Here is a 14,288-nt window from a genome sequence, read left to right on the forward strand (position 1 = left end):
AGAAGTTTGGGTGGTAAAATGAATTATGATGATTTTGTTTTTAATTATATATAGATAGATTGATTCTATTTCATTTTTAAAGCAAAATCTTCCTTAAAGATTAATAGTAAAATAAAGCTAACTTATTAATAACCGTTTCTATTACATTTTTTAGGCAGAATTTTTCTTAAAGATTAATAGTAAAATAAGTCTAAATTATTAATAACCAATTCTATTATATTTTTTGTGCAAAATCTTTCCGAAAAGATTAATAGTAAATATCTTAATGATTCTTTTTCTTATACTGCTTATTGATTCTTTTTCATTTGTCAGAGTGTAGAAAAAATTCACATGGCTAACATTTTCTTCCATTCATTTCCATTTTCCATATTATTATTAATTTCCTTCCCAATATTATTCTATATTGTTTTGCCGTACGGCTTCCTTCCATTCATTTCCATTTTCCATATTATTATTAATTGTTTAGGCGGGAACTTGTAAAGGAGGATATTGTTTTTATTAATTAATATAGAATATAGATTACCAATTAAAATTAAAGTTTTTATTATAATTGAACAATAATATTACCAATTATTATTTGAAGATTTTGTAAAACAATAAGTAAAATTGTATTATGGATAGAAAAATATATGTACTTTAATTTTAATTTAAATTATTAATAATTAATTCTATTTTATTTTTTAACAAAATCTTTCTTAAAGATTAATAGTAAAATAAAACTAAATCATTAATAACCGATTCTATTACATTTTTTTTACGCAACATTTTTCTTAAAGATTAATATAGTAAAATAAAGCTAAATTATTAATAACCAATTTTATTACATTTTTTACGCAGAATTTTTCTTAAAGATTAATAGTAAAATAAGGCTAAATTATTAATAACCAATTCTATTCTATTTTTTACGCAAAATCTTCGGTAAAAGATTAATAGTAAAATATCTAAATGATTATTTTCCTTATATTCCTTATTGATTTTTTTCATTTTTCAGAGTGTAGAAAAACATTCACATGGCTAATATTTCCTTTCATTATTTTTCATATTTCTATATTATTATTAATTTTCTCCCCAATATTATTATTAATTGTTTGGGCGTATGGCTTCCTTCTATTCTTTTTCATTTTTTCATATTATTATTAATTGTTTAGGCGAGAACTTGTAAAGGAGGATTTGTTTTTATTAATTAATATAGAATATAAATATAGGTTAATATAGAATATAGATTACCAATTAAAATTAATTTTTTTAATATTATATTGAACAATAATATTACCAATTATTATTATTATTATTATTATTATTATTATTATTATTATTATTATTATTATTATTATTATTATTATTATTATTATTATTACTACTACTACAGAGTAATTATGGCGATCCCGTAATTACGCTAAAAAATAAATACACTTTTGACCTATACAATGAGGAATTGAGCATGAACTTCATAACTGTCAAAACCGGCACCATGAGAATAAAACAACTTAACAAATCAGAACTTCAGAAGTCCGATTACTTCAATAATCAACGCAAAGAACTAAGAAGAATATAATAATAGTCAATTGGATTATTAAAGACGATTCATGCTACATCTTGTCGTGTATATTACAACAGAAACACTTAACAGTACAACTCCCCATTCTCCAATCACCCGTGAGTCACACATTTTATTGTATGGCACTTAAAATTCTTGACCAATGAAAGTATATCAAAGAAATGAAGAGAGAGATTAGAGCAGTCAGCACTCAACATCCCCTTAAACGGGCAGGAGTAGGCACCACTCAAAGCGAGATTCACATGAGGCTGCCTTTCATCAATGATAATGAAACTTCAATATAAGCTAAAAATCAATATATGAAATGGACTTGGAGTAACCGTAGAAATATTCAGCATAAATCATAATCTAGGCATATGATATGAATAGCTTTTCGCTGAAAAAAATATTAAATTTGAACAATACAACCATGAAAAACGTATTGTATCTAATCAAATCAAACTACTTGGATGCTAAACCTACCGTTAATTTCGAAACGCGGTTAAATTGAATGATCAATGCTGATGACCTAGTGGGGAAAAAAGGATGCAATATAAAATGAAGACTTATAATTTTTGTAGTCATCAACTCATTGTATTTATAGGTGAAAAATATGAGAATTATAAATTTGTAAAATTTTTCAAAAAAAAAGTGTATTTATTTATTTAAGGTATTACCCTAATCAATTCATTATATTGATATTCCTAATCAATTCATTGTATTAATATTCCTAATTAATCTTATTCCTAATTAATTCATAATATTGATATTACTAAATTTCCATTTTTCATTTGCTTACCAAATAAGCTTTATTAAATATTTGACTAATAAAATATAAAATATTTAATTAATTTGACTACAAAAGTTTGGGCGGGAAAATGAAATAGGAGGATTTTACTTTTATATATATATATAGATTGGAGTATTATATAAGTTATTTCTTAAAATATAAATCTCAAGTCTATAAAAATAATTACATTATTATTATTATTATTATTATTATTATTATTATTATTATTATTATTATTATTATTATTTACAATAATATAAATATCTAAAATTTAAATAAATTTAAGATTTTAATATAAAGTACTAATATTGAATATCGATTTCTACACATCTCCGATTAATACATGTATTAAATCAACAATAATAAATTTTGTTTCTCGATTTTTAGATTGAACTAAATTCAATACTTTTAAAATGTGCTTCTAACCAAAAGATATTGGGTGGGATGCCACTAAAGTCCGAAACACGACGTTCGATTCTTTTGTCAATAAAAATACAAAACAACACAAATGCTAAAGACGTGGTCGGCAAGATTCAAACCTACGCGGGCAAAGCCCACATGATTTCTAGTCATGGCCGATAACCACTCCGGCACGACCACAATGTTAACAATTTCCAGGCAAGTAACTATTTGAATAGCTTCGCATTTTTTTTTTTTTTTTGAATAGAATAGTTTCTTACTTCTTTTTAGAAAGTAAGGAAGGGGGAGACCCATGTATTTACAAAAATGGGCTATCCATTTGCCTCCAAACAGGTAGCCCAACTCTATCTTCTTCTATGGTTTTCATCAACTCCTCCGGGGTAGTTTCATAGATTTTCGTTCCAGTGGCTGTATCATGTAGCTTGGCTAGTCCGTCTGCAGCACGGTTCTGTTCCCTGGGAGCGTAGGATACTATCCAATTGGTAATATTTGAAAGTTCCCGGTTGCATGCATGAATAATATTCCTTGCGACATTGTCAACAGACCCATTGCGATTGATTGCCTTGACTATACTCATAGAATCGCTTCCAAAACAGACCTTCTCCACTTTTAAGGAGATTGCGAGCTGGATACCTTTAAGTAGCGCCCAGGCTTCGGCAGCATCGACCGAGCAAGCTCCAACTGAATATAGTTTCTTACTTCTTATAGTTTATAGTTTTATCTCTCATTTATTTGGGATGGTAATTTCACTCTAATTCGGTGGAGGCGAGAAATTTTTTCAATACCATTTCACAATATTTATATTAATTTTTTTTAAGAGTTAATTACCCAAATAATTCCTTGATTATATTAGCCATATGTTTATATTACTTTTTCCTCCTAAATTATTCATATATTTACATTAGGCTCCTCAATTATTCTAAAAGTGACGGGTTTACTCCCTGATATATTAAATGGACATTTCTACCCATATATATATATATATATATATATATATATATATATATATATATATATATATATATATATATATATATATATATATATATATATATATATATATATATATATATATATATATATATATATATATTATTTATTTATTTATTTATTCTTCTCAAACAAATCATTACTTATACATAAGGATGATCACGGTTCGGTTCGAACTGAACCGAACATTATAGCAATCAAACCGAAAGTTTTCGGTTATGATTCAGAACCATAACCCAATATTAAAATCGTAAATTGAAAAAACTGGATATTGAATCGTGAACTGGATGTTTGAATTGGAACAACTACTAACATTAGCATAATTTAGAATTATAATATTTACAAATAGTGTATGTTCTTTTTCTCATTTATTCTTATTCTCACATATAAGTATATATGACCGCGATTTGGTTTTGATTTTGAACCGCCGGTTCATAGTTCTGGATCCAATTTGAATTGCTGGTTCAAGCTTTCTTTTAAAATTTTATCTTTTATTTTTAAAATAGTCAATATTCAACAAATAATGTATTTTATTTTTTCTGTTCAGAACATGAACCGAATGTTCCGATTCGCGATTTTAATAAACTCTAAATATCGGTTTCCGGTTCAAAATTATAATCGGAACCCTTCGATTTGGTTGATATAATGACCGTTCGGTTTGAACAAAATCGCGGTCATAATTTGTTGGAGAAGAAAAATAAATGAAATATTTATTTTAAGGATAAATATGTCCATTTAACATATCAGGGTGGAAACTATCATTTGAATAATTCAAGAGAAAAAAAATCCTATAAGGGGGTGTTTGGTTCACGGAATCTTAGATTACCCCAGATAATAGAATTACCTCCAAGAAGTTAATGTGAGATTTTGGGAATGTAAGATTACCTTATGTGTTTGGTTTAGATTGTGTAATATAATATTATCTTGTTTGGTTAAGGGTTGTATTTTACGTTATATAGATCAATTTACAATAAACATCTCCAACAAAAAGCTAAATTTAAATATTGTAATTATCAAATCAACTTCTTGATCAACTTCCCTAGTTGTCCCCAAGTAACATATATATGTTAAGGATACCAATGGTTGAAACCTTTTGTCTCTGTTTAGTTCTAGTTATGTTACAACATCCTGCTAACTACCTGTTATCTTCTTTCCCTTGTATGCTATTTAAAGCTGATTGTTTACATCAATAAAGTCAGTCAAGTTCATAATCTACTAATATAGAGTCTAATTCAATTTTAATGTCGTTCGAAAAACTCCAAATCATCTTTGATGCTGATTAATTAATAATATAATAACAGTCATTATAATATTACAGACTACTATTTTCAATGTTCATTTACTTGTTTTACCTTATTGTGATTTTTGGATATCAAATTGATATTATTTTTAAAGTTATATTAAACAAAAAATTAAAAAAACAAAAAACAAAAAACAAGAGAATAGAAAAATGCTATATATTTAATTTTCTTAGTATTATTCATAACAGGATAAAGAAAAAATCAACTCAACAGATTGAAATAGTTGAATTGGTAAATGCATTCTTAATTTAATCATATCGTTTTTAACTAAGAGTTGAACTAGTGAGATTGAAACTAATCAAGATTAATCATATAAAAATGATGAATTGACGTCGATATAAGTTGTACTATGCAAAAACAAAAACAAAAACAAAAACAAAAAAAACAAAAAACAAAACAAAACAAAACAAAACAAAAGAAAACCAAAAAAAAAAAAACAAAACAAAACAAAACAAAAGAAAAAAAAAACAAACAAAGAGTAGATCGAGAAAACGAATATGCATAATTAGTAAGACTTTTATTTTAAGGCATTATAAGATCTAGAAGTAAAAGAAAACAAAAAAAAGAGTTCAAAATACTTTCAAAACACAGCTCATAAGTCATAAAAAGTACGACAAATTTGGTCCTCTCTGTTCGCTAGTGATGAGTCCTGTTAAGTCCAATTAAGTTAATTAATTTAGTGGTGAAGGGGCACAAATTCAGAGAGAAATGGATTGGGATTTGTGCTATCCCCAAATTTAAGAATCTTTATGTCTCGACCTAACAGAGCATGTGTGAGAAAGAAAATCAAATAACTTATTAATTCAGCAGACAGAAGTAAATGCTAGTAAAAGAGATTTGTCAACTTTAAACATAATTCATATACTGTGGTTATTGATTTTTAAACTTTGGTCTAATTCTACAGTTGCAACAAGACTTCGAGAATAACTCTAGAATCATTGATGAGTTAAATTTCGCCGAACTTACATTCTTGCTTCCATGTCTTTCACAAGCTCACACATGAAGTTGTAGGAAGATCCACCCTTGCTTAGAGCAATTTCGCCACTCACTTTTAGTTTCTGCACTCTCTCTCTCTCTAATGGCTTCCCCTTCTTTGTACTGCAAGCCCGAGGTACAGGCCTAGAATGCGGTCCAAATACAAAGAACGCGGCCCAAGGAATGGAATATGGCCCAAAATAATAACTAAACAAGCTAATGAAACTAATAAATGAAATAAAACTAAATAAGCTACCAATAAGAATTGAACCTTGGTGTGCCAACAAGGGTTAAAGACTTAGACCAATGGACCAGGAGGAGTTTGGTGAGTTAAGGGGTGTCTTTAAAAGGAAGGGAAGGGTGCCTATTTATACTGTTGAGGGATTCACGGATGGTTGACAAATAGACGACATCTGGCAGCCTCCATTCTAGACCACACACGTGTCACCCCACTACCTTGCTTCCAACGCACTCCCCTGCCTAAGTGGAGCTTCCTACCCTTTAGCACATAAGATCTTGATTGGCTTGGTGGTTTGGGACTTGTGTTGTTATGCTTGACGTTGTGGGTTTGATACCTTGTAATAATAATTCTAATAATATTTTGCTCAAAGCTTCCTTCTTTCCTTAGCCTGATAGAATTTCATTATTCTTATTGGGCCAACACATCACCCATAAAAATGGACACCCCGTTAGGGCGGTTGGGCCGATTGTCCCAATAAAATGGCCCCGGGGTCTCATATCGCCATCAAGTGCAATCCATCACAAGTTCGCAGTTCGCAAGTTAAGGTTGGTTCTCACCTGATTAGAAATATATATATATATATATATATATATATATATATATATATATATATATATATATATATATATTCCTTATTGATAATAATCTATCAGTGTTGCGAAAATCGCATCTAGACGCTAGGCGTTGGCCGGCCGCCTAGTGTATTACCATAATTGGTGGTCTTGACGGCCGCGTAGGCTGCCTAAGCACTGCCTAGGCCTCCTAGGCAGCCTAGGCACCGACTAGGTCGCCTAGTCGGTCACTTAGCTATTATTCCCTTCTTTTTTAAATGGGTTATTTTGTTATTACATCGTTTTTTAGGTTAATATTTAATATTTTAGTATTAACTATTAAGGTATTAAATAATTTATTATCAAGTTTTAAAAACTTAAAAAAATTAAACAAATTTTTAAAAATAAAAAATAAAATAAAAAATACACAAGTACTTAAGCGTCCATTAATCACCGCCTAATAGCTAGGTGCGAAATACGCCTAAGGATTTTTTTACCACGTAACGTATATCTATCCTACCTTTCTATTATATATGGTAGGGATTTGGATTGATAATTACAATAAATATACTACAGTGGCTGTACGTACACGTCTGCACCTCTGGCCTAATGCAGAGGTGGTCGATCGTGGTGGTGAGTGGTGACAAAATGACAATGAAACTTGACCACATTTCAGTGCATGGCTGCTAGCTGTTCTCCTTGTTTTCAAGCATTTTTCTTCAATTTATATAAAACAATCTTTCTTTTTGTTTTTTCCGAACATCCCTATACCATCTACATTCAATATATAATTAATTTGTCTGCCAGTTTCCTTTATTTTTGTTTTATTTTATTTTGTTTTTAATATCATAATTATTTAATTTACACATGCCAACAAAATTTAATGTGTACATTATAATTAAATTTATAATATATATATATATATATATATATATATATATATATATATATATATTACATTTGATGGTTTTAATTAATTATAAATTTTAATAATTATAGTTACAATTGAAAACTAGAAATGATAATAAATAAATAATTAAATGATATATAGTTTATGTGGCCGGGTGGGTGAACTCCACTGAGGAGATAAATCAGCTGACTTTGTCATAAATTAAAAGATCAATAATAAATATTTCTTACAAGAAGTTAGACTTGAAATCTTGTAGTTAACAAATCAACTGCTTGATGAATTTGCCTGAGTTGTCACCCAGTAGCACAGAGTCTAATTCAATGTTAATGTGGTTCGAAAAACTCCAAATCATCTTTGATGCTGATTAATAACAGTCATTACAGTGCATGAATTAAATTATTAAAGTTAATGCCTTTCGATCAAATGGTTAATTAAATAATATTACAGACTACTATTTTCAATTCCTTTTCAATGTTCATTTATTTGTTTTACCATATTGTGATTATTGGATATCAAATTGATACTATTTTTAAAGTTATATTAAATAATAGAAGTTTTTTTTAAAAAAAAAAAAGGAAAATGCTACTGTAATTTCTTAGTATTAGTCATAACAGGAAAAAGAAAAAAATCAACTCAACAGATTAGAATAGTTGGTAAATGCATTTTGCTAATCTAATTATGCGGTTTTTAACTAAGAGTTGATCTCTGTTAGTGAGACTGGAACTGAATCAAGATTAATCATATAGAAATAACGAAATGACAATATAAGTGGTACTATGAAAATCACCATAACTCATTGATTATTCACTAAACAGTGTTAAATGTTAAGTACAAGGTATTGACCCAATTTAAACATAATTCATATACTGTCTAATTCTACAGTTGCAACAAGACTCGAGAATAACTCTAGAATCATTGAGTTAAATTTCGCGGGACTTTGTGAGCATTCTTGCTTCCATGTCTTTCACAAGCTCACACATGGAGTTGTAGGAAGATCCAGCCTTGCTTAGAGCAATTTCGCCACTCACTTTTAGTTTCTTCACTCTCTCTCTAATGGCTTCCCCTTCTTTGTACTGCAACAACGTTCTCACCATTCCCTCTATCTCCTGTCTCCTCACCACCTTCTCCGTCGGCGTCACCGCCGGCCTCACCGCCACCCCAACTTCTTCCGCCAGCATGGCGGCGTTCATCTTCTGCTCCGCGTAAAGCGGCCATGCAATGATTGGCACGTTATTCGTCAGGCTTTCCAGAGTCGAGTTCCATCCGCAGTGAGACATAAACCCGCCCACTGATGGGTGGGTCAATATTTCGATCTGGTTAGCCCACATCTGGACCACAAACCCCACATCTTTAGTCCTAGCGAGAAACCCTTCCGGCAAGTAATCCGCGGCGGCGTCACCGCCGCCTTCTAATTTGGGGTTGATGGAGCCGTCGGGACCGCCGTCACACGGCGGCCGGACCACCCAAACGAATCTCTGTCGGCTATTCTCTAACCCCCAAGCCAACTCCGCCGTTTGCTCCGCCGTTAACAATCCCCCGCTCCCAAACGACACGTACAAAACCGACTCCACCGGTTGCCTATCCAACCACTTCAAAATCTCATCTCTGCCCTCCCCCTCCTTGCTCTCAACGCTTCTCTTCAACGGACCTATAGGGTATACTGGTACTTTCACAATAGCCCGTAATTCCTCGTTTTCTCTTAGAGCTTTAACGGTGTTAGGCTCCAGTTCCTCCCAGGTGTTAATCAATAGCCCGTCAAACTGGGTGTACTCTATCCCGAGATTAACATATTCCCGGTACTGCTGGTCATTCCGGTCCATCAACGGGTCAACCATATCCTCCGGTTGAACCGGCATGCACCCGGGAATTCTCAACGGTTCAAGGCGGTCCACGAACTGCCCGGTTATAGTTTCATCAAACACTTGAAAATACATGGCCAGAGTGGCGGTCCATGCGGTGGTTGGATGATAAGCGTACCTCGGAATCCCCAACTCCTTGGCTATGCCCAAAGCTTGAGTACAAAATATGTCGACGATGAGGGCGTCGGGCCGGTGGGCCAAGCCGGCAATGGTGGACCGGACGTGGGGAAGTGCCTCGCGAACCGTTATCCGTAGCTGAGTGAAGACTTGGGTTTTCTCGTCGATTAGACCGGAGACGTCGGCCGCCGGGACGGGGACTATGTCCACCGTGGGGTTACTACTTTTCACATGGGACTTAAGAAATTGAGTTTCCGCGGCGGTGGTGATGGCGAGAACGGTGACTTTAAGGTGGTGGTGGGTGGCGAGGTGGTCGGCAAGAACTAGCACGGGAATAAGGTGGCCCATGCCAGGACTCGAGAGAAGAGCAACATGAAGATGAGAGCTGCCCATGATCTGCATATATTAGGATATAATAAACAAGTGGTTTGGGGGGTTTCGTTAGGACATGCATATTTATAGAGTTTAGGAATGAGGAATGTCACTGAATTAAATGGGTTTTTGTGTCAATAACTACTTGTGATTTAATGGCATGAAGTGACTCTAAAAAATTATTATGATTTAAGCTTATGGGGTATACGCCTAATGGGCTCAGGGCCCAAGAGAAGAGGAAGAGATGGGCCAGAGATTGGGCTTGCGGTAATAGGCCCCAAAGGGGAATTGAATAAAAGGGAAGCTACATTGTGGGCCATGGGCAGATCCGGAGGAGGATGCAGCCGAGTGAGGAGCTGAGTTCTTGGAGTCGGCACAAACAAACGATCGGCATGAACGGGAGTCGGCCCAGCAGATGACCGTTGCCACTTACAGACCGCCTTTAATTTAATGCGGAGTCAACCCGATCGTTAGGAAGCCTAGTAACGGCGACACAACGGCCCTTAGCCTTAATTGCCTCATTATTCCACATTTATGTTTGGATTTAAATTTACGAATGGGTGGTCACCTATAAATAGGCCTCCTTAGAAAGTGTAAAGACAAGTCATTTTGAGCCGAAAAGTATAAAACGGCATAAGCAAGATTCATAAGTTAGCTCTCTCTCGATAGTCTTTATTTTACCGGTTAATCCACCAATTACGGTTGTGTTGGACCTCTTTGTGCCCAAAAATTTTAAAACCAACGGAAAATGATATATGTACTCTCATGAAGTATAACTCCCGCCACGTGTACAAGTTTTATTGGGTAAGTAGAAGTGAATGAATAATAATAGTACAGTGGCTCACTTTGTTATTTAAATCAATCACAGGATGACTACACATTAGCAGGGAGTAAAAAATAGAGTATAAATTGGGAATACATGTAGTATTATTCAAAACCAACTGAGGTAATTACATGCCTTGTCAGCTTTGATTACACCATCACACACCGCATCCCCATCTTCTCTAGGATATGATCACGTCTACACCAAAGTCAGAGCTCGTGTCAAGAGACAATCATGGTGATCGCCTCTAACGCTTTAGAAAAATTGAAAGCTATTGGAAAAGAAAGAATTTTATTTTCTAATTTGTTTTTTTTTTATGACAATATCAACGACTTTTGGTAATCGCTAATTAATGGCAACTATTGGCAAGTTGATAAGTTACGTAGCATTTTTGTTTGTTTGTTTTTTTTCTTTTTTTTTCTTTTTTTTTTTTTTTAAAGATAGTTACGTAGCATAGCATTTTTGTTGCTAGGCTTAATTAAACGTAATTGTCAGTCTTTTCATTATAGTTATAATAATGATTAAAATAAAATAAACATAATGTCATATTGTCATTGCCATTAGAAATTTCATAACATCTTTTAGGCCAATTTAAAATTACTCAAGATAGAAAGGATAGCAATCCGAAAAGATAAGAACAGAATCTCTTTCCAGTCGTCTCCACTTTCGTTAATCATATTTTTTTAAAAAAATAATAAAATAATAGAGACACATGAGTTTTGTTTGAATTGAAGTAGATGCAGATTTTATGGATTTAGAGATTTTGGCTGATTTGCCTGCAATGATGGAGTTCCTCATTGTGAGAATACGTAGGTGTGAACAATCTTTTGTTGGCCCATTTTGGATGGTCTCAGGGTTAATATTTAATGTGTAAAATATATATATATATATATATATATATATATATATATATATATATATATATATATATATATATATATATATATATTCCTAATATATTCCTAATACAAATAGTATTCCTAATACTTATGATTAATAGATTTCAATTGAGATTGTCTTCATTTCATTATTGATTTTTTTTCTTTTCTTTTCTTTTACTATTACTCGTTGTTAAAGTTGAGGTTTTACTTTTATTATGACCATCTTTGGTAAATAACTATTAGCTGATTGAGTTAGTGAGTTACGTTTGACTAGTTGATAGCATAACTGATTGTACAAAGATATTTGATAAATTAGTTGTTAGTTGATAGCTGATTACATGCAAAATGACTTTTTCAAAAAATTAATCGAAAAAGTTAAGCTGCTTTGAGCAACTTTTTTAATTTTAGCGTTTTGGAGCAATAATGTGTCATGGTTTGTTGGGGTGTGTGGTGCAGTCGTAATGATGCTGTGTGGAATAATGTGCCTTATTCAATGGATGGAGTGTTACGTTCTGCCCTGTGCTATTGGAATAACTGGAGGAGTATTACTCAGGGGGGCATGGATGTTGCTGCGCCTATTGCCGAGGAGCGTTGGACACCCCCGGGGCATGGGAGACTGAAACTGAATACAGATGTGGCAATGGGGTGATGGGAATGGGGTGGATTGTGCGTGATGAGCATGGGGAGTTTGTAGCGGCAAAATGTGTTACTTACCCGGGTTTATATGGAGTGAAGGAGGCGGAAGCTGTAGGAGTACGTGAAGCACTCAGCTGGGTGAAAGGTTTGGGTTTTGGTGTTATAGATGTGGAAACTGATTCACAGCTTGTTTTTCATGCTTTAACTTTAAATACTTATTGTTCGTCCTTTGGTTTAGTAGTAGATGATGTAAAGGAGGTTGCATCTCAGATTCCGGATGTGATCTTCTACTTTGCTAGGCGGTCTGCGAACCGTGCTGCCCATGCTCTTGCTAGGGAAGCCGTTTCTTTGTCAGGTTGCGGGGAGTGGTATCATGAACCACCCCAGTTTCTTGTGGACATTCTCAGTTCTGATTTAATGCATTAAGCTTTTATTCTCAAAAAAAAAAAAAAAAAAAAGCTATTTCAAAGCTAATTAATCAAACACTCATATTGACTGTTTAATCAAATCAAACAGCTAATAGTGGTTAAACAAGTCAAAATTAGCTGATAAGTTAACTATGTTACCAAACAGGGTCGAAATAAAGAGAGGAGAAATGCTGGTTGTAAAGGAAAAGACAATCTTACCCCTGCTATAAAGAGTGAAATATTTATTCTGGCGAAAAATGGACGGAGAGTATAAAACATTTCCCATATAACTTCACTTTTTCCCATATGCGGACGGAGAGTGAGTACATGCCTGAAGATTTCAAATGATTTAGTTTTTGTTTCCTTATTTTGTTATGTATTATTAGTTATATCTCAAAAATATTACAGAAAACAAGCATTTTTTCAAACAATCTATAAGTCTTTAATGAATCAAACCTGTGATCCTTGATCTTGCTTTGAAAGTTTAATTTTGAAGATAAGATGTCACTATGTCAGACATGACGAACAGTTTCCCATCACCGTAATATTTTTGAAATGAGATTACGAATTTGCTGATGGGAGAATGACAAAATATTTTGGGTATGTTATTTGAAGTATACAATAAGTTTTCCATGCGGATGTATGATTCAGTATGAGTGGTGTTCGTGGCATGTTGTGTACATGTGGGTTTAAATGCATGTTATGCAGTTTGTTTTCATCTTCACTCAAAATCATGGGGTATCAAGTGATGCCAATTCAAGTTGATGGTGAGATGTGTAAACATGATTTTATTGAAATAATTAAGTCATTTCATTAGTCATGATTTATTTGGCACAAGAAGATATGTATCTCTCTACGGCGGTGTGTGATTTTAGCATATCAAAAGACGGACAAGATGGATTAATAAGTGCATATACAAGGATTAATGAGTGTGATGGGTATAGTACTTCAATCTTTGTTTCGAAAGTGGCATTAGTGTAAGTTTTATTTTTAGTTACGGTCTAAGTTTATTGAAAATTATGCATGAGACTATTGAGTTTTTGCATAGTGTGATATATATAGAGTTTTTGCATAGTGTGATATATATATATGTATGTAAATATATTTTTTTATTGATACTTTGTCTTGGTTACATGCATAGTAAGAGGATTTATGAATAACAATGACCACGTGCAATATGTCATTCTATGGATTATTATAAGTTACATAAATAATATGTTGGATCTTGTTTATGCTGTAAATTGTCAAATTTAATGTAATTTGGTGTTATCAATTTTTCTTATACCTTTAAATAGTTACAGAGTTGCACGTACGATTGTAAGATGAAATTAATTTGATGTCATGCATGAATTATTATTTATCATATTTTAGCACACATATATTTTTATCTTTGTGAAAGTCATGGAATATTATGTTATATTTATGATAAAGGTAAAAAGCTTTGAAAATATTTTGTGATATTTTTTATGAAGGCATGC

At 32.6% G+C, this 14,288-nt stretch overlaps 1 protein-coding gene and 1 non-coding gene across 2 annotated transcripts in view; both read right to left on the reverse strand.

Moving 5' to 3' along the window:
- LOC109151384 (anthocyanidin 3-O-glucosyltransferase 5-like) overlaps window positions 1-10,125 on the reverse strand; it is a 10,744-nt gene extending 619 nt beyond the window's left edge. The window contains exon 1 of the mRNA XM_019299387.1: window positions 8,637-10,125. Coding sequence (XP_019154932.1) covers window positions 8,637-10,093 — 1,457 coding nt within the window. The 5' untranslated portion in view covers window positions 10,094-10,125. The remainder of the gene's footprint in view (window positions 1-8,636) is intronic.
- Window positions 2,846-2,927, reverse strand: TRNAS-AGA. The gene has a single exon. It is a non-coding gene; the product is annotated as a tRNA-Ser (tRNA).
- Window positions 10,126-14,288: the final 4,163 nt, after the last annotated feature.

Source organism: Ipomoea nil, unplaced genomic scaffold (genome assembly GCF_001879475.1).
Source record: "Ipomoea nil cultivar Tokyo-kokei standard unplaced genomic scaffold, Asagao_1.1 scaffold2283, whole genome shotgun sequence".
In the NCBI taxonomy this organism is placed as follows: domain Eukaryota; kingdom Viridiplantae; phylum Streptophyta; class Magnoliopsida; order Solanales; family Convolvulaceae; genus Ipomoea; species Ipomoea nil.